Below are 21,101 nucleotides of genomic sequence, written 5' to 3'. Positions count from 1 at the left end.
GCATTTTAGCCAAATCTGATGTGTGCAGAGTCTGAGATGACCTTTTCTTGTAACATTGATATTTGTGCATGTTGCTTTCTCATACTGAATTCTCATAGAGAGAACAGAAAAGTATCAGGAATTTGTCATGCTTTTCATATGAAATGCAGATTTCATAATAGTACACTTTCACTTAGCAAACATCAAGATATCCCTGGCATATATCTCTGATTTATGGCGCCCGAAGGGCGCGGAGAAAAATGTGAAACATCCTGATATCTCTGATATATATGTCTTGTATATTAAAGTAGGCCTAATGCACAGGAAGGGTGTGCTGAAAAATGTCTGATATATTAAAGTAATGCGCTTGAAGAGCACGCTGAAAAATATTGAACATACGTATATCTCTGATATATGTATGCCTGATATGTTAAAGTTGGGCGTGCTGAAAAATATGTCTGATTATTAAAGTTACATGCCCGAAGGGCGCGCCGAAAAATGCAATTGGATGAAATTTGTGGCTGACATGATGCATTTTAGGCAATGATGAGCCTGTGTCGAAATTCAAAAAACACACTGACCCCCCTATTGGGCATTTCAAAAACATGGTGACCCCCCCCCCTATCACAAAAGTCAAAAACAGGGTGACCCCCCCCCCATGAATCACCGCCCCCCCCCCCCCCCCCCAGGCCGAAGAAACTGACCAGTCCCTTACTTCCGTCTACGGTCGCGACCTGTGGACGCTGTTGGTTTTGCGTTCTTGTCTGACCATAGAGGGCGTTCTGTCAATAGATGATCAGCTGATCTTATGTCGGCATCCAGTGAAACTACATGTTCTCACATGAGGAAATGAACACGCTCTTTTGCAACTTTTAGCCACACGAGTTGATTTTTCATATTCCAACATAGACACTGACACAACCTACCTTGAACAAGAATTTTATGGTAACCGATGTGCGGGGACTGCATCAAACAGCGCTGCCCAGATAGGGTATGTATATCGCTGTTCTGAGTGTTCCATAGTCGCTTGGTGGGCTGTTCAGCTTTGGGACTATTCGCCCCATAGACGAGTGTACAGAAGCAAGAAACAACCCAAGTCTGGAAACAGAATGGCTATAAAAACCACACCCTGTCACATTCCGTGTCCGATTTCACTGTGAAAATTAGCAAGTTCATCTATCATGCAACCGTCGATCGTTCCCTATCATTCTAAAATTTCATACCTGATACTTTATCTGATTCAAAAACGCTCGTTTCGTGTGATTTTCGGCCGAATTCGACGGACACCTCGCCAAAACCTGGGGGTGGTCACCTCTTGGGTACCTCCACTTTACTGACGTTGGCGCCGCCTACCCATGAGGGATGACTGGAATGTTGCTCATGCTTATGTTTTGGCCAGGTGTCTCTCGAACTCGGCCAAAAATCACAGGAAATGAGCATTTTGTAAGCAGATGAAGTATCAGGTATGAATTTTCGTGTGATTTTCGGCCGAGTTCAGAAGACACGTCGCCTAAACATAAGGCATGAACAACCTTCCAGTCACCCCTCATGGGTACGCGGCGTTAACGTCAGTAAAGTGGAGGTACCCAAGAGGTGACCGGAATGTTGCTCACCCCCAGGTTTTGGCGAGGTGCCCAACGTCCACTGTGAGGTGACCGGAATGTTGCTCATGCTTATATTTTAGCGACGTGTCCGTCGAATTCGGCCGAAAATCACACGAAATGAGCGTTTTTGAAGCAAATTAAGTACCAGGTATGAATTTTGAGAATGATAGGGAACGATCGACGGTTACATGATAGATGAACTTGCTAATTTTCACAGTGAAATCGGACACGGAATGTGACATGGCGTGGTTTTTATAGCCATTCTGTTTCCAGACTTGGGTTGTTTCTCGCTTCTGTACACTCGTCTATGGGGCGAATAGTCCCAAAGCTGAATAGCCCACCAAGGGACTGTGGAGTGTTCATTCCGTGGTTCATTCAATCATCGTTGAGTTAGTCGAGGCATGGAGGTAAAAAAAAATTCTTCCATGGTTGAGGCTTGAGCGTCACTATCTACTGGTACTAGCAGCATTCTACGATGATGGAGAGAGCACAAGCCGAATAAGCGTAAAAGACTGCATGCCAGCCCCACATTCCGCTATATGACAAGGGGCCAGGCACGAGCTCGTTCCATGCAACAGTACGTATAATTTATGGTGGTTACAACACCTGTACGTGCACTGTGACTAAGAAGACGGTCCCTCCCAGTCCAGTGCACTGCAAACCGTCTGTAGTGATGGTATGTGGTACTGGTAGGTACAATGCATCGAAACACGTATGACCTGCACTGCAATGGTTACCATATATCTATGTATGTACTGATGTACTTGTGTATGCCTTTACATTGTAAAGGTCATACGTGTTTCGATGCATTGTAAATTACAATGTAGCAGCTCAACAGTACACCGACCCGGACACCGACCAGCAGTGTTCCCATAAGGTCTCTTCAAAATATTGCGTTGGCAATGGCATGCAAAAAAAGGAAACTATATGGCAGAATGTGTACCCTGCAAAACAAACAATCGCATATCCTTTGGCAAATTTTTGCACACTCCTATCCTCCATATAAACTTCTGGTATAACTGCTTTGAAATTTCTAGGGAAGTATATGTCTGGACACTGGTGCTTATTTGTTGAACTTTCAAGGCTGTTCAGAATGCAAAGTCAGAGAACCACTTGTAGTGAGAGACAGACATGAAGAGACAGAGGAAGACGGCGAAGAAACTGTTACATATCAACGTAAGTAGATGGGCAAATAGAAAGGATAGATTGGAGGAACTTGGACTGTACGCAGAACTTGGACTGTATGCAGTAGTTGTTAAGGGACTGTTTTTATGATCATGATCATCATTATTTTGAAGATGGCATCTCTTAGCTTTGTTTACATTGATTCTCTTTCACTAAATGGGTAAGCTCACACAATGGGTAAGAACACACTGGGGACAATGTGCCTCATCAGTGCATCACATTTGTTATTCGATCGGCCTTTAATGATGTTTACAATACAGAAAGAGGTATGAACTCTTACATATCAGTCAAACTTGTACCAAAACCAATCGCTTAGATTTGTTACCCTGTTTTTATCCATGATGTTTACCCTATTCACACAAAGTTTCATAGCCGCTACACAACTTTTACTTTGGTGTTACTAAAGCAATCAGAATGCTCGACAGGGGCCTAGCATTGGACCAATTTTGTTCCTATCAGCTAGCACAAAAGTCTGAGTCAGCCCGATTTCAATGTGTGGACGTGTAACGCCCGTTCTGGTCTCAGATGATTGCTGAGTTTCATCATCAAGCTTACATTTACCGGAAGTTTTCAATCCAGTCCTTTTATCATCCCATGTAGTCAGAACGACATTTCCCACTTAAGTTTCCATCTGTGTACAAGACCATATCACCACATTCACAGTGCCTTTACAACTGAGAGACACACATGTTAACAACATTGTTAAAAACTCTGTATCCAATTCCGGCCTACACTCTGTAAAGGTATGCTGAAATTGTCTCTGATGGTTAAAATTATTAGTTGCGGTCACATCAACCCTTCTTGAGCATAAAGTGTACACGAAAGCATGAACAGTACAAATATCGTAATGTTGTCCAAACCTACCATTTTTAACTTTGAAAACTTTGAGGTCACATAAACCTAAAGTTACATCAGCGTATTTTTTCATTGAAATCATGTCTGAAAAGAAACTAAATTTAATCCTAATAGTCCGCTGCAATGTCAGACTTATTCGGCCCTGTGAACAAGGTTATTGCCTATTTTGTCAATTATTTTCTGACATAAACTAAAAACTTTCAGTTTTAAACATTGAATAACATACTGCTTTGCTCAAATAAAAATATATTGATAAATTTAAGACCCCAGCTATTAATACTTTAGTGGCATATTTGCCCCCATAAAGAAGTCAACTGGGGTCACTTTTACAGTAACATTTGACACAAAGCAAATTAACTAGTTTTTGTGTACATACACCTTTCATCAATTGCAACTTAAATGTGAAAGAGGGTGACCAGGTTTAGAATTTGATCACTTGTCATTATGAGGTTAAGTCCAACTTTCAAAAGAACAATGTTAAAATGGTGATAGACTTCCCAATAAATACATTTGTAATTAAACAAATATTGTTTTTTTCCAGATGTCTGCCCAAACTGTATGCATGTAATAGCAGAACACAGCTATACATTCAGTGTTGAAGATGATTTTCAGGTACTGAATAGTAATTGTTGACAAAACATTGGGAATGCATTGTCTTGATAGTAGCTCTGCATAGTGTACACGTCCATGGAGGATAGGGGTGGGGGTGTCTTTTTCTCAACACAGGTTTCTGGTTGATAATTTATTTATTACAATAACTTTTTACTGTCACAGTCCTAATAAAGATTCACACAACCAACCTTGGGTGTCTTGGTCTCATCACCAGTTTTGTTAAGATTTCTTGTGTTTCTTATTTACTGTGTCATGCATTTGTCCTGTGATTAATATAGGGTAAGTTTTATCACTATCCTGCTTCTATCATCTGATGCGTTTGATTGCCTAACATGTCAACACAAGCATTAAAGGGTGTACCAGTAATGGTTATACCCTTGCTGGTGCATTTGTTGTCGACCTTGTCAAAGGTAATCTAGTGATAATCTGGTGACAGCGTCCTCAGATTAGTAACTTACCCATGCTTGCTTTGGCGCATTAGGCAATCAAATGCATCAGATAGTAGATGCAACATTAGCAAATACATGACACAGTGAAGGAGAAAAAGAATTCTCTTCACAAAACCAGTGCTGAGATAAGACCAAGATACACAGTGTTGGTACATATAGTCAAATCTTGATCGGGAATATTATAGTCAAACTTATTAAATAAACAAACAGAAGCAGCAAGAAACCCATGCTGAGACCAAGACACCCCATCCCCTAGAGACAGACATTTTCACTGTCCCCTGTGGTTGTTCTTTTCAAGAATAATATTTTCCATTCTTATATCCGGCATGTTGAGGTAAAAGTTATGTGAAATTTTTCACTCTCTTGCTTGTGCTTTGAATTGTTTATTCATCTTAAATTGTGCATGTTTCCAAGTTTTTTCACATGATCAGTTATGATTTCCGGGATCAGAATAGTTTTTGTTTTTGTTGTAGTTATAATATTCAACTACTATAGTTGTCTAACTTCTGGTCAACTAAGGGTATCTTCAGTAATATTGTTCTCACAAATATTTGGACCTGGTTTATCATCAATTCAATTTCATGGCTGATTATTCAAACCCCTGTACAAACTCTATGCATTTTACCAGAGAGTATTTACAAATCTGCTGTAGTTCAATTAATAGAATAGAGTATGGAATGAAACTTTTTGTAACAGATTGACAATGGATAAATAAAGGGGACAGTAGTCAGTTAATACCACAATGTGCTCATTGATGTGACTGTATTAGTGTATTTTACAAACATTGTGGGTTGTCTTATATTTAGTTCAGCTGTGTTTTTTATGGCTATCAGCTGTTATCTGCATCACTGGAATGTATTTCCCTTCCTTATCTTTCAGGAATATCAAATGTTCTGTATGCTGTGTGGCAGAGGGGCTGACACTGTCAGTGTTTTGCCGGATGATCCCAGAAGACAGCAGCCTCTCTTCTGAAAGAAATCACACCTGTCCCGCTGACGAAGGCAAACTCCAACCATCAATCAGGAAGTAAAGTAATGCAAGATTGCCGTCTTCTTCTGGGATATATCAAGGGAAATTCAGATATTTACCGGATTTTTCTGAGAGTACGCCCAGGGCCGTTAAACAGAAAATGGCTACATTGTCTGCTTCACACCTGTAGCTAAATAACGGCCCAGGGCCGTAATTCGGTAAAAATTTACCGCCAATTAACTAAAAAATAAAGGAGTTATCAAGATTAAGTTCGTTCGGGGTTGTTCTTGTACTTGCTATTGACTACCCTTAGCAAAATCCCTACGCTAGTAGTATTCAAACTCTCCTCACTGCCATGGGTTGATGTTGTTTTATATAGCGTCATTGGATTTTTATTCTGCCTTTAAGTTGTGAAACAGTTGGTTTTCATCATAGTATTACTTTTCACTTTGTGTCGGAAAGTTGATAAATACCGTAGTTGGCAACTCAAATAAGCAGTGACAAATCTAAAACACATGAAGTACCTCTTTACATTCAAGACCAAAAGACACATCTAATGATGAAGACATTGTTTGTTGAACTTTTGTGCAGAATCCCAGCTATAGAAGCCAAATGAATGACTGACTATTTTTTTCATAGAAGCTGAGATGAGGATAATTCAGTTCTTCAAATTCTATTTTCAAGCCGTTGATTTATAAAGGAACAATTTAATCAAAGAAGACACATGCATCTGGAATTTTCAAGGATGTTTAATTTTTAGAAAGGACAAAACACTTTCTTTTAGTGTGAAAAAAAAGACAAAACTGCCTTTAAAATTCCCTTTAGTGACTTCAAGTCAGTTTATGCAATTTAAGTATTGTTAATAGTGGATATACATGTAAGAAAGCATCGATTGCTTGTCAGACTTATGAAAAAGTACACCACTTTAATCAGAATGTAATGCAGGTATACAACTAAGAAAGAAATATTCTTTGTACAAATATGTAAGCGTTTCCACATTTGATAGCTCTGTTGCATCTGGGAGAATCATGGCATTGTTGAATTGAAAATCTTGTGCACAAAATGTACAGCTTCACCACAGATGCAGAACCTAACAAGGTTAAACCACATGACTAAAGTCAGTGAAATGTTGATGGTCTTCATCTTGACAGTGGGATGTTCCATCAACAAACATTTTTATGGATTAATCATTTTACAAATACTTTCAAGTTGTCAAAGTGAAAGAATAAATATTCCTTGCGAATTTAATGTGTTTGGAGTACTGTTTACATTGCATCTCTGCAACTTTGAAATGAAAACTGCATGCTAATCATTAATTTCACAAAATAACATACATGGCAGTACATTGATAGCACAGGCAAAGAAACTGTGAGGATATGGCAAACCGAGACTATGCACTCTAGAAATAGAAGGGTCACAGTTGAGTTTTTGTCTGTAATGCAGCATTTACAGACAGAAAATGATGGAATAAGTTGGTCCATTACAGTATCTACTAGTGTAGTAGTGTACGCCACTTCCTATCTGTGTGCATGTGTGAAATCATATCTGGAAAACAGACCATGGTATGGAATCTTTCTGATTAACAGACTCAAGGAATTTCCAGTCAGTGTTCAACCTCAGTCATCATCAGTATCACAAAACTGTCAAAGATGCAACATTCTATCACTGTTTACAATCATTTCAACCATAAAGACACAGCGCTAAACATAGTCAAAACCTGGCTCCGTTCAAGTTCTACAGCTTCTGTAAATTTTGTGAGCTGCTGCATATCAGGTTGCATGAGGGCGCTGTTGTCTTTCAAGGCTAATGGAATCTGATTTGTACATCAGTTTTCAGCTATGATGTGACTTTGATTCCAGTCAGTAGATATCCACCACTACCACTCATTGTATTCTGAGGATGAGTTCTGGCTGGTAACACCTGTCATGACAATACATCAACAAAAATGTTTAGTATACACATTCAAATATTGCCTTGCACAAGAAATCTCCAGACAAAGGACAAGTGCTTTACGAATTGAAAATCAGTTAAGACGGTGAAAATGTACAATTTACTGCAATGCGATGCAAATTATAATAAGTTGATAAGTTAACAAGTGGAAAAAGACTGTTAACATATGCCCTACCTGATACTCTCTTAACCAATTCTCTGTAATCTTCACATTCACAGTCTCTCGACTTTCCCGTAACTTTCCAAAACATTCATACAGTGGCTGAAGTAATAAAAAGACATGTATACATATCTTTCAAACGTCATGCATTTCACATTACAATTAATTACTTCATTCAAAAGTCTTCTTTTAGAACACACTGAGGTCTTTTACACTTCATACAACACATAGATAACCACAGTACAGTTTCATCCACCTTGGAAAATGACATGCATGTTTGCGGAAGAGTACATTTCTCTTTTAAAAGTCGAAATAATTTGTTCCGGATCTCAAAATGTAGAAGTATTGCACAAATGAACACCCTATAATGTCATCATTAACATTATTTTGTTTTTCTCTTTGACATTGTTGTCAGGATGTGGATTTGTGTTCAATAAGCTGATAGCATAAAAAGACTTGTTGCTGTGTGTGTGAAGGACTTCTTACCTCAATATATTGACTGTAAACCATGAAGGGTCTGGATGGGGCAAGGAATTCTAGGAGTTTCATCACAATAGGACAGGGATCACATTTACTGGCTATGACAAGTCTGTCAATATAAAGGAAAAATTAGTAAATGATACCATTGTGGGAATACATCAAATAATTGTTTACATTAACTTCTTCAAAAGATTGAAAACAAATGAAAATTAAGCAGAGCAGGTATGAGGTAAGTATATCCTCATATAAATGATATGCCTTCTATTACAGACAGTAATGTCACATTTCAAATTTGTAGTCGAAGCAATGATGATACATCCAAAATGTGTGAAAAGAATTTTGTATCAGTTTGTAATTTTGTCCATCCAACCATGGACATGTGCAAATCAAAACAGGATGAATGGTCGAGTCACTATGTTAGGGACACATCAGTACACACACCTTGGAATATGCAATACGTGTAAAAAATACATGACTTTGTAATCTGCAGCCTTTTGGCTGAACACAACACAATAGTGAACACAAGATCAATCAAAGTCATTCCATAGATGGTGCAGTCCAACACTCAGTACAACAAAGTAGTGGACTTAATCAAAGAGTATACATGTTCACAATTTTAGTGAGGGTGTCTTCTGCTGCCAGTGCTGGGACAATTAATTCTCACATTCCTGGCCGCTGGGAGTGCGGGATCGACAGTGTGGGATAAATCGATCCCCCACTCTCAGAAACCGTCCCACACTCTGCAGTAAATATTACACGAGCTCTGATTGGATAATAAACAGTCTGTTTTGTTCCACGCGCAAAATGTTATCCAATGGCACGACGAGTAACAGACGGACCAGAACTACAAAGTAAGCAGGTCAAAGTACAGTGCCAGACGACAGAGTTGTCACGAGTTTTGATAATATTGTACGTGTCCAATATGAATTTAACGCATTTTGTGGTCATGTGAGAAAAGAATCTCACACACCAAGGACCTGGGATCAGATTTCTCACACGAGTTTGGGGATATTTGTCTCACACGAGCCGCAGGCGAGTGTGAGACAAAATATCCCCAACTCGTGTGAGAAATCTGATCCCAGGTCCTTGGGGGTGTGAGATTCTATTAAGTCACTCTCAAAAAGTACATATTTTTATTACATAAATCAGTACTTACACATCAAAATTTCCCTGTTGAACCACACTTCTAGCAGCCTCTAACTCCTGTCTCCGTTTTTCTTTTCTGGCCAGTCTCTCTGGATTCTGTGTTTGAACAATGAAGCTTGTAACATTTCTCCTGTAGTTTCAGAGTTACATTTAGTTCTCTGGCTTGTGAGAACCTGGTTATGACTGACCCACACTAAGATAAGTGTGATACCTAACCGTCAGAGTCACATCAAAATTTACTTTAACACATGAAGTGCTTTTTGTGCTTACATGTCACTATTGATACAAGGTTTAGGAATCGACATCATTGTGGGACATAGAAGTTCTTAAATAAACAAATTGTTGGCTGTAGAGAGCATGCAACCTACAACCAACGTGCATCACATAAAAGCGGGGAACTAAACACAGCTGTTTGAACAGATTCTATGCGAAAAATCCGTCAAAAGCAATTACTCAAATTTGACATTTGAAACCATCTTACAATTACAGTTACACAATTTTACTGACCGCTTGTCTGGTTCTCTTTTTTTCCTCTTGAGCAGAGCAGTCCCTCTCATCTGTTGCAGAAGTTGTTTCCATTTCATCTGTTGCCAGAGTTACACTGTTGTCATTACTTGACTCCCCGTCATCTTCCTCTCCTGTCTCCCTGGCAACAGCAACATCATCTTTCCTTTCTTCATCATCAGAAACATTTTCCTCCTCACTGATTTTTTTACTATTTGTTTCTGAATCACAGTTTTCAGTCATGTCAACTACATCATCAGCTGCATCATCAGCTGCATCTGTCCTCTGTTTCTTTACTGCTCTCTCTGAATCTGCATGCTCAGTCTGTTCAGTTTGCGTTTGTGATTTCTCTCCTTCAGATTGGATTTTCAGACTGTTTGCCTTGTTCAATGGAAAACTGTGCAGTATGTTGAAGTATTCTGATGGAAAGTTGTACCAATCCATGGAAGTCCTGAGTGGGGATTCACCATGGTACATGTGTACAAGAGCTCCTAAGCCTGTAAAGAAATGATTTGAATCAGAATCTAATCATCATCATTTAACCCTTTCAAAACAAGCGACCTAGCGGCCGATATAGCTCCGCTGTGTTTATGTAGAGAATAACTATTTTTTGACACATGTTGATGAAGAAGGTGGAAATCTTTGATAGCTCAATGCAGTGGCCAGAAAAAAGTAGCTAAAATAGCTGCAAAAATACACAATCGAAGATTTCATCATACTTTGAATATATCACATGGGATCATCCCTAAGAACATGTCAACCAAAGCTATCTCATGAGTAATTTTTTGGAGAATAAAATTTTCTGCCCAAAAGGGCAACAATTGCCCCAAAAATAAAATGTGCAATTTCATCATAATTTCAAAAGATCAAATTTAGTTCATCTATAGAAACCTGTATACCAAATTTCAAAGCTGTTAGAGCAGTTATGTTATGCTATGTTATATCAATTTATTAAAGTGTCATGTGTGGTCTTAAACAGCTTGGTTGCCTCACCCAGCCCCAAGGGCTTACAAGACACGAAAACAGTTTAATATTTTGAGAAACACATTTTTTTAACCAAAAATGGAAAAAATTGACCCAAAAATTCAAAATTGCAGATTTCATCATAATTTCAATAAATATTATTTAGTTCATCTATAGAAACCTGCATACCAAATTTCAAAGCTATCAGATGAGTAGTTTTGGAAATACACATTTTTTGACCAAATATGGCAAAAATTGCCCCAAAAATACATTACAGATTTCATCAGAAATTCCATATATATTACTTAGCTCATCTGTAGAAACCTGTATACCAATTGCAAAGCTATCAGACCAGTACTTTATGAGAAACACATTTTTTGACCAAAAATGGCAAAAATTGCCCCAAAATTACAAAATTGCAGATTTCATCATAATTTCCACAAATATCATTAAGGTGATCTGTAGGAACCTGTATACCAAATTGCAAAGCTATCAGATGACTAGTTTTGGAAATACACATTTTTTGACCAAAAGTGGCAAAAATTGCCCCAAAAATACAAAATTGCAGATTTCATCATAATTTCAATAAATATCATTTAGTTTATCTGTAGGAACCTGTATACCAAGTTTCAAAGCTATCAGATGAGTACTTTTGGAAATACACATTTTTTGACCAAAATTGGCAAAAATTGCCCCAAAAATACAAAAATACAGATTTCATCAGAAATTCCATATATATTACTTAGTTCCTCTATAGAAACCTGTATACCAAATTTCAAAACTATCAGACCAGTACTTTTAGAGAAATACATTTTTTGACCAAAAATGGCAAAAATTGCCTTAAAAATGCAAATTTGCATATTTCTGCACAATTTGAACAAATCTGAAAAAGATCATCCCTAGGGACATATGTACCAAATATCAAAGCTATCTGACTGGTAGTTTTGAAGAAGAAGATTTTTAAAGATTTTTTTACTAAAAATGACAAAAATTGCCTTAAAAATACAAATATGCAAATTTCACCACGATTTGAACAAATCTGACTGAAGTCACCCTAAGTAAACTGCATATTAAATTTCAAAGCAATCGGACAAGCGGTTCCAGAGAAGAAGATTTTTTTACCAAAAACACCAAAAAATGCCCCAAAAATACAAATATGCAAATTTCACCACGATTTGAACAAACTTAAGTGAGGTCACCCCAAGTGAGCTGCATATAAAATTTCAAAGCAATTGGACTTGCGGTTTCAGAGGAGAAGGCAATTGTTGACGGACGACGACGGACGACGGACGACGACGGAAAATCAACCTATTTGATAAGCTCCGCGTCGCTGACAGCGGAGCTCTTTCAAAATAAAATCATTTAAAGGCACTGATGACAGCTAATACAATGACAATCACTATAATTATCAGGTCCAGTCACTTAAATCACTATGTTTCTATCATAGACCCTCGAGAAAAACTTTCCAAGGGTCTACCGGTATGTTTCTATGTCTGGCAAGACAAGCTGGTGATACGTTGTGTGCATGTATATTTTTAGGGTTTTAAAATGGTCCAGTCTATTCAAATACAGTATATGGGACATGTTATGCTGCATTGTTTCATAACTTGAAAACTGCAAAGGTGGACTTAATAAAAATAGCTTTAGCAAGAAACAATTTAATGGCCAATGGAAGTTGTGCTAATTCTTCCTACGGCATTTCAAATTAAATTATATAACCTTGAATTTAAGTATAGGACGATGATGCTGCTATTTGTGATGTTACATGTGATTGCTCTCTGTATATGTAGTTGTATAATGGGAGAGGAAATGCTTATCACCATTGTGGAGATATGACATGAAAAGGAACAATCAAACTAACAAAAATTACACCAAATATTGATTGTTCTAAATGGATGGAAAGAGGAATACATGGAGGCAGTTTGGCAATTTGCTGATGTAATATTATCATGCAATGGGAAACTAATGTACAATGGATAAATATTATACTTTCTTTCTGACACTACTGGGTATATGTATGTGAACACATGAAAATTATAGAAGAAAGCCAGGACGGCTTGTAATGGTAATTGTGAATTGACAACTGTACCCAAATCATTTTATTTGATCAACTAATCAGGTCACAGGTCAAATAAACAGTACCTGACTTTGTTTTGCAACCCTCTGTGCATCTTTCCCAAACAGTGATAACAACAAAACAGAGTGACCCGGTATTTTTCCAGGATTGAACATACACATTCATAGTAGCACTCTTTCAATGTTAACAGAGGTTCTCAGACAATACAAGAAATAACACTTGATAGGTAAAACTTTTCCATAAAAAAGCAGTTTCATGGAACCAGTTCTTCTTCATTGACTGAATTACCCAGTTCATTGTCGAATTTCAAGCCAAGTAATACCGGTAAACAAAGCCTTACCAGCCATCCTATCCATAACAGCCCCAAGAAGCAGTCCCATGCAACTCTCAACCACCATCACTTTCATATTGGCATGTATATTACCCAGTGTTAACATCTGACCCATGCTATCATATCGGAGACAACTGCAAAATGCAAACACAGGACTCAAAGAAATTACTAGGCTGAAAGAATAAAGGAATAAATGAATTCATAATTAAATAAGACAGCTGTAGTTTCACTCTAGTCAGGTCATTCATTGGTTCAGCATTGCGGATCTTACCATTTCAAAACAATATTTTGGTCCAAGGTACTGTATCAATGGTTAGCATAGACCTGCTACAAAAGTCTCTATCGACAGCTATCATGAGTTGTGTTTGACAGTATTTTTGTTCTGATGCTACATTGTATTCCTCTGGGAATGGATGACCAGATGACACTTGACAATTATACGTATCAACTGCATTTGATATTTTCAAAGCCTTCTGCTCAAACACACCATTGCAGTAAAAAAAATGTCAATACTGGACATTCATTTACACCGTGTCTCCTATAATGTATGTTTTACTCTGACTTACACAACTTTCGGAGATCCCTTCCCATAGTACATTTCACACATCAATCTTGTTGTAGGTTTCAGAATAGTAAACAATGGGATGTGTCTGGAAATAAACAAACATGGAATAAATTGAAAAAACAGTTGCCACAAAGTATGCGCACCTGATAAATGAGTAAATATACCTCTATAGATAAATAAATAGTTGAAAACAGAATATGTTGATTTTCAACCTAAAATATCAACAAATTAATTACTTACTTCTCCTTTTTCTTTTTAATATACTTTTCTTGGGAATAAATATTTTTCTCTTTAAAAGTTGCACTATTTTCCACAATTTGATCAATAAGTTCCTGTAACACAACAAGACAATTAGTTAGTGACTGGTAATGCAAATATCCATTATTGGCTGTTCTCAATAGCATAACTAAAACACTCTTACAGAAACAAGTTACAGGTTATAAACCAGGCAGTATTTTAAAAACAGAGTAAAATATTGAAAAATACTACAAATAGTACAGTAAAAGCAGCTCTAGGTCATTTGCCTTTTTTAAATATGAAAATTATCCTAATTCACACTCTAACCCTGACCGTTGCCATGGTGAAGATCTTAATAGTTGTCTTTTATTAAAGTCTTGTTCATGTGATAAACATTCCGAGATCAACTGCTTGACAAAATACAAGCACCTTCTGTCCTCTGAGCTATAGAGCCAACTCTGTCAAGTAAAATACACCCATATTTGCACCCAAATCCCACTTCATGCCTGCCCTTTCCAAACATAATCCTTAAAATTTCTGAGCCTGCAGACAACTACAGTTGGTCATTTGTTAGAATATGTACAAATGAAAACTAAATGCAGTATTGCTACCATATCTTTCTTAAAGCTAGAAAGATTTCTTAAATATTTCAGAGTCCTTTCTCACCTCTCCCTTCATCCCATCTTTCTTCAGTGCCAGTATTTCATGTTGAGATAATTTCTGTGCTGTGTTGTCATCAACAATATTTCTATTGTCACCAATGTCCTCCAATTCTGTCAACAGTCAAGCAATATCATGAAAACATGGCGGTTGCCTTAATCTCAGCTTGACTAGAACAATCAATGCAAAAAACAATACAATCTCATAATTTGATATGAAGTGCTTAATTTCTGACAGCCAAACAAACACTGTAAAGGAGTTAGACAGGCCGATAGTACTACAATAATATATTAACACATCTGATAAATATCAAATTTTTACAATCAGCCAAAACTGCAGCGCTAAATGAAAGCCTTGAGAAGATGACAGCAAATGGATTTCAAACTACCTGTCTTACATGTACATATAAGCTTTGGTTTTAAATTCTGTGAATGCTCATATATTGCAGTGTTGTCCTTAGAAGCCGGGTGCCGGGTAAATAACCCGGCTGTTTTGCATTTTTTCCCGGCTACTTTTAACATAATTAGATTATTTTTCTAGACCTATTAATTTCACTGCACTGCACTGTATTGCACTGCCAGCTGTTAGACGGCACACGTACGATTAGCAGTTTCGCGACCCCTTTCCCACGCATGGCACTGCACAAACACATAACAGTTTCTAAATACCCATTTGTGGCTTTTTTAGCCCGATCTTCTATTTGTCAAATAGTGTTATTGGCTGATGGACGCGCCTACGGTGTTGCCTTTGTTACGAGCAGTGTAATTGGTTTGATTAGTATGAAGGTCATCTTAGGTCATTTTTAACCGTGCCGTCAAAAAGAAATGTGGCGTCAGCCACTGGCACCTTGCCGATGGAATATTTTTTCCCGAAGAAAGCCCGTTCGAAAGGTATACTTGATTCCAACAATACATTTAGTTTATGTATGAAAAACTTCAATTTCGCTGAATTTGTGAGAGAAAAGCGCCGAAAAGATGTGATTTTGATCGACGGTTCGAAGTTCATGAGACTGGCAAGCTAGTTTTCCGCGCTGGCTGCCAACGTCACTACGAGTATGATCTTCTCAACAAATCAAGTTATTCTCAGAGCAATACCGACGCATTTTCTAGATTAATTTTTTAAAAAATGAGCTAGAACTGATTTTTTTAGAACCAACTGTTTATTTGAATGGGTATTTTATTTCATCGATTATTTTTACGTACTAGAATCCACGGTCACAGGCATGTTGCCGACCGTTGCCGACCGGCGCATCATCGTCACGGCTCACAGCTTCACCGTGGCGCTGATCCCCCGTTGTTTAGACAACAGGATAATACGTCGTGGATTCCGGCATGGGTTCAATTTCACTGCACTCCTCCATGTTCTCTATGTTGGGTTGCCCGATAGTATCCTTCGATGGACCCTCTGAATCATTTTTTTCACGGACTCGTGGAGCAAATTCGAAAGAAAATGTTGTTTCCTTCCGACGCCATACTGCATATCTGCTTTGATCAAATTTGGGGACAGCGAGATGCGATGATCGTGCACGGTTGGCATTTATTAGTAATTTGTTGCAACATTTCTGTCAATCACTCACTTTGTGTCATAAGTTTCAGAAACTATGTGGTCATGAAGAATGGGAAATGTGCAATGAAATGAGCAGACTGCAGGTGATTTAAGATTAAATATTAAATCTTCACTGCAAATAAAACCATAAGTGTGTCATAAATAATACAAACAAAACAAAATCATGTTTGTTTGTTTTGTTGTATGTGAACCACGTCTAAGACACACAACAAAAGTACTGTTTCAGTCTCAGCTAAATGTCACCTCAGATGCCACCAGAGAACACCATTTCCACTCCAAAATTTCATTTTCGCCTTGCGAGAGGGGGGACACCCCCCTCTCGCGCTCCTCCCCCCCTCGTTCGCTACGCTCACTCGCCGCTCGGTCGCTTCGCTCCCTCGCAGTCTCCATCCGTCTACTTTCTTAAATTACCCGGCTACTTTTAAATATAAGGACAACACTGATATTGGTGTACTACATGATCTAATTTTAAAGTATTGCATTTGTTTGTTTTACAACAAATGTTCTTACCATCATGCTCTTCCTTTTTAGGTTCATTAACTTCATCAGATTTAGCTTTGACTTCAACTTTTCTAATGGTTCTCTTTGTAATCTCCCATGTTGTTCCATACAATTCACCAATGGCAGGGTCCAGGGAGAAAAACTTCCTTTCCAAATTCACTTTCCTGGGATGAAAAAACATGAAGCAAACATAGATAGTACCAAGCCTGGCAGTTGTCAGTAACTAGGACAGGTGTGAACTTAGTGCATTACTTTTACAAACTCTGTCTATATACATGTATGTGAGAATGCTGTTGTGAAAACATAACATACAATTTACCACAATGTTTATGCACTGCTGTTGCTTTCTAAAACATTCCATTTTTTGTCACGCTCTGTGCAATTTCTCAGGCAATGTTATGTCATCACTTACGATTTGATAAAAGCGCAATGCAAAAGATCAATGTACCCAGTAGTTTCATAGATAAGATAACATGAAGTTATTTTAGATGTAATGATTTCGCAGCTTCTACATCTGGGAGACCATACGACTTTGCAGACAGAAGACACCAGACATCATGAAGGTAGGGTGACCGGACGAGAGGCCCTCCTATTCCTTAACAATGAGGCTGACACAAAAACTCTGAGAGTGAATGCTCGAAATCGAAGGCACTTATATTAAAGTTGCAATATGGATCAAGATTGTCGAATTTTTTTTCGTAAAACTAAAGCAAATGGACCATACTGCGTTGAAGTACTCTTCTTAGCTAAGCCTCTTACCAATCCTGGCATACAAATACGTTCATTTTGATGCGTTTCGGCCGCCTAGAAAAGCTGTTTTGTAAACAAACTTTCAAAACAAAAACATTGGCGTTTTCTGCTGTGCACGTGACAGGTACCACCAAGAGTGATGACGTCTCAATAGAGTGCACGTTGGAGGGACGATGTTGACACGATGACAGAACTTGACATATATAATGATAATTCATTGTAAATTTGCGTTTGCCGAACTTTGGTAGCATCACAATGTTTCAGAAATATAAGTATATCGATATGATAAAGTACAGCTCTACAAAAGATCGTTTTCTCACCCATACACATGTATGTCAGTGACACGCAGTGTGCACCTACTGTGTACGTTCGATCGATCAAGCGTCCAGACCACGTACACCGATCTGGTTGTGTTCACCGCGTGCCTGACAGCGTTTCCGCAATCTTGCATGTCGTTACATTTTTCATGTTACTAGTAAAAGGCAAGGTATCTGCACGCTATATTTATTTATATATTTATATAATATTTATCCACCACTGCAGAAGTTTGGCAACTGTCTTGCCCCTCAGTCAGGTCACGGTCCCTCCACAACAGGAGGGACCGTGGTCAGGTCTTGCATGGCCATGTCAGCGCGTCGATCGACGCGTCGCGTCGTAAATGAGACCATGCCATGATGGAAACTCCAGTTTTCCTTTGTTTCCGAAAAATGCATTTTTGACCTGAAGGATATAGATCATCAATGAATGCTAACAGATCTAAGTTATTTCCTTGCGGAGGGACTACGGCCCGGTTCACATTACAAATCGTGAGGTCCGCACGGTGTTGGGAGGTCGGTGTTAATTGCCCGAGGAAACACCACCGCTGGCTAGCGAAGTTGGTGCTTTCGCGAGAAACTGTAGACACAGTCTGCCTCCTCGACGTGGTGCAGTAGTCGCGTGTCACTCTTTTTTCTAGTTCCATCTTTCGATCTGACCAAACATTGTTTATTTTGCCGACATTGTTGGCTAATTTCTTCCATTTTTACTGGGCTGAATCAGTCAGCAGAGACCCAGGCAGGGCGCGGGCAGAGACCTGACCGCTTGTCCGCGGGAAGGCTAGCTACGCGTGTTGACACGAAGTTGCAATTTCGCAAACCGTTACCATGCACCAAATACGCATGCGTACATATTCAAATGGTAAAAATGACGTTTCAAATTTTGTGCTTTACTCTCGCAAACGGTACGTACTAAAACAGCAATTTATTCGGTAATTAAATCAATTTACTCGAATTAGAGCCACCCCCGTGTTCCTGTTAATGGTCGAATCTGCAAATGAAATTGTTATGGATTTTTCTATAAAGTCAAATCTTCGAAATATGAAGGTCAATTCTGATCCATATTGCAACTAAAGGGTTAAAGTGGGGCTCAGGTAGTGATAACATAAGTTGTACAAATTCACCTTAATTATGCAACGGTTGTGCACATTTATGTGCGTGAACAAGGTAATGGTGACAAAAACTTGAAGTTTACGAACACACTTTGTCAACAAATGTCAGAGGGGACGCCATCTTGGAAGTCGTCTACTCGTACGCGAACGGCTGCTATGAGAGATCACATGAACGGAAAGAGTTGCATTTCACAGTGAATGTCGTGAAGACTAGGAAGTCTAGATGAGTAAAATTTTTCCGAAAAAAGTCTTTTTTCTTCCGAGAAACTGCTTACAAAATTTTTACTTTGAAACGTCTATGACTTTTGGCATCGTTTTCCAAGAAGGGAAGGAATGGCAATGCGGGCAAATTGTACCTTAGATATTTTTCTACTGGTTCTCTGCTCTAAAAAGGCTCAGCTATGCAGCGCAAATTAGCGCCCACGGTTTTGCCAAAGCAGGAAGTAAGGTTTGGAATAGTGCTGTACTTGAACAACGTGCTTTTTCACCCGTGCGCACCTGTCTCTGACCAGAAACAATGGCTTGTATCCATGATACTGGAAACACAAAGGTCAGCATAAAGGACAATCTTCGAATACAAGAGAAGTCGGCCAGTTACGAACTCGGCCAGTTGGAGAAGTCGGCCAGTTACGAACTCGGCCAGTTGGAGAAGTCGGCCAGTTACGAACTCGGCCAGTACAGTATGCACCCAATTAGAATATATGCTCCATAATAGTGTTTCTTTTTTTGAAGTCTCACTAAAGTTATATGCTAAAGCGATCTAAATGTCATTCATAAGATGGGCGCAAACATTGGGTAAAATTAAAGATGGCGGTGTATCGCGATCGTGGTAGCGAGTTTTGCAGCCTTCGTCATAGCAAGCCATGAATTTTACTGAAGAAATGGCATAATGTTTGCCTGAACTTTAATACGGTACGCGTCCGATCTGCAGAAATACTGAGGCAGACCGTACATGTTTTGCAGGGTGGACGTGGGAGCTCTTCGACTTCGAGTTGTTTTCTGAATATTAAACCGACAAAATAACAAAAACTATGGTTGTAAAAAGTTAAAATTGTTTGGCATATTCAACTGTGAAGAGAATACGTATGCAATCATATTGCTTTGTTGCGAGTGGCCGACTTCTCCCACTGGCCGAGTTGGTCGGCACCGGCGCTGGCCGAGTTCGCAACTGGCCGACTTCTCCGGTTACCCAATCTTCCATTTTCTTTCACTGGACTTATCAACCTATACAATATTCTCACGGAAATAATTTGGAAACTATAAATGCACAATTCACCGGACTCATTATTGTACAGTTAGTCATCTTTGAGCCATTTAACCATGTTGGGTCCGATTTCTGGTCACGCTGTCTCATTACTCCTCATTACAATATTCTTTGGGAAAGAATTTGGAAACTTTGAATTTCCAGAGGCCAAATTGTGATTATGCTAATAAGCCAAATTATTTTTCCAGATTTGGAATTTATGCCAACACTTTCAACAGGTGTGATCAAGATTTTGGCAAAAGATCTCAGTTTTAAAAATCGTCCGGTCACCCTATTGAAGGTTGGAAGTCTCTACTACCTCCATGGATAGATCTAGTTTTGCAAACCAAGTTTAAGATGCTAAACCTTTCCACTTCTACAATTACCTTGTAGGAAAAAGTTTTCTACTTTTCATTGGGCTGTTTCTGGTAGGAACGAGAGCTACGAACGTATTCTCCAGCAATAAAGTGCGTATGATCTATGCCACAGGCTTTCGACTCAATCAATGCAAGCATAGACAGTGAGGGGATCTACTGTCTGATGCAAGCAAAGCGTATCAGTGCCAGTGCCAGTTTGCATTGAGTAAAAAGTCTGTGGTCTATGCATACTCACCTCTTACGGTGTACCTTCACGATTACTAGGATTTTCCCTTTCTTGAGAATAACATAATTTCCTTCTTTTATTCGCATGTCATCTGACATACTGCCGTTGAGACTTGCAGTCCAAAGTTAGTGTTCAGTCAACGGTGCGTTAGTGTACAGCTCGTCGCATCTGTGTACCGGAAGTAGTTGCCACATGGAGTACTATTTGTTTGTTCGGCGATGCTGCTGACACTTTCCTACAATTACGTCATAATAACGGACGTGGACCGAACAATCGCCTGTGGGAA

The 21,101-nt window shown here is 38.7% G+C and overlaps 2 protein-coding genes across 2 annotated transcripts; one reads left to right on the top strand and one right to left on the bottom strand.

Annotated features, from left to right (window-relative positions):
• Positions 1–766: 766 nt before the first annotated feature.
• LOC139150403 (protein Churchill-like) lies at positions 767–6,901 on the top strand. Its single transcript, XM_070722748.1, has 4 exons — positions 767–970; positions 2,621–2,759; positions 4,165–4,235; positions 5,564–6,901. Exons 1-4 carry the CDS (start codon positions 932–934, stop codon positions 5,654–5,656), a joined length of 342 nt encoding a protein of 113 aa, XP_070578849.1. The 5' UTR covers positions 767–931; the 3' UTR covers positions 5,657–6,901.
• On the bottom strand, positions 6,385–21,014 carry LOC139150402 (tRNA (adenine(58)-N(1))-methyltransferase non-catalytic subunit TRM6-like). Its single transcript, XM_070722747.1, has 11 exons — positions 20,825–21,014; positions 16,803–16,957; positions 14,733–14,839; positions 14,070–14,161; positions 13,831–13,914; positions 13,274–13,398; positions 9,897–10,390; positions 9,400–9,485; positions 8,250–8,352; positions 7,779–7,865; positions 6,385–7,573 (listed from the first exon to the last, which is right to left on the bottom strand). The coding sequence occupies exons 1-11, from the start codon at positions 20,911–20,913 to the stop codon at positions 7,490–7,492; spliced, it is 1,506 nt and encodes a 501-aa protein (XP_070578848.1). The 5' UTR covers positions 20,914–21,014; the 3' UTR covers positions 6,385–7,489.
• Between the last annotated feature and the right edge of the window lie 87 nt (positions 21,015–21,101).

The sequence above is a fragment of the Ptychodera flava genome, chromosome 14 (genome assembly GCF_041260155.1).
Source record: "Ptychodera flava strain L36383 chromosome 14, AS_Pfla_20210202, whole genome shotgun sequence".
NCBI classification, from domain to species: domain Eukaryota; kingdom Metazoa; phylum Hemichordata; class Enteropneusta; family Ptychoderidae; genus Ptychodera; species Ptychodera flava.
The sequence above is the reverse complement of the archived record's forward strand: the minus strand, read 5'-3'. Positions and strand labels throughout refer to the sequence as shown.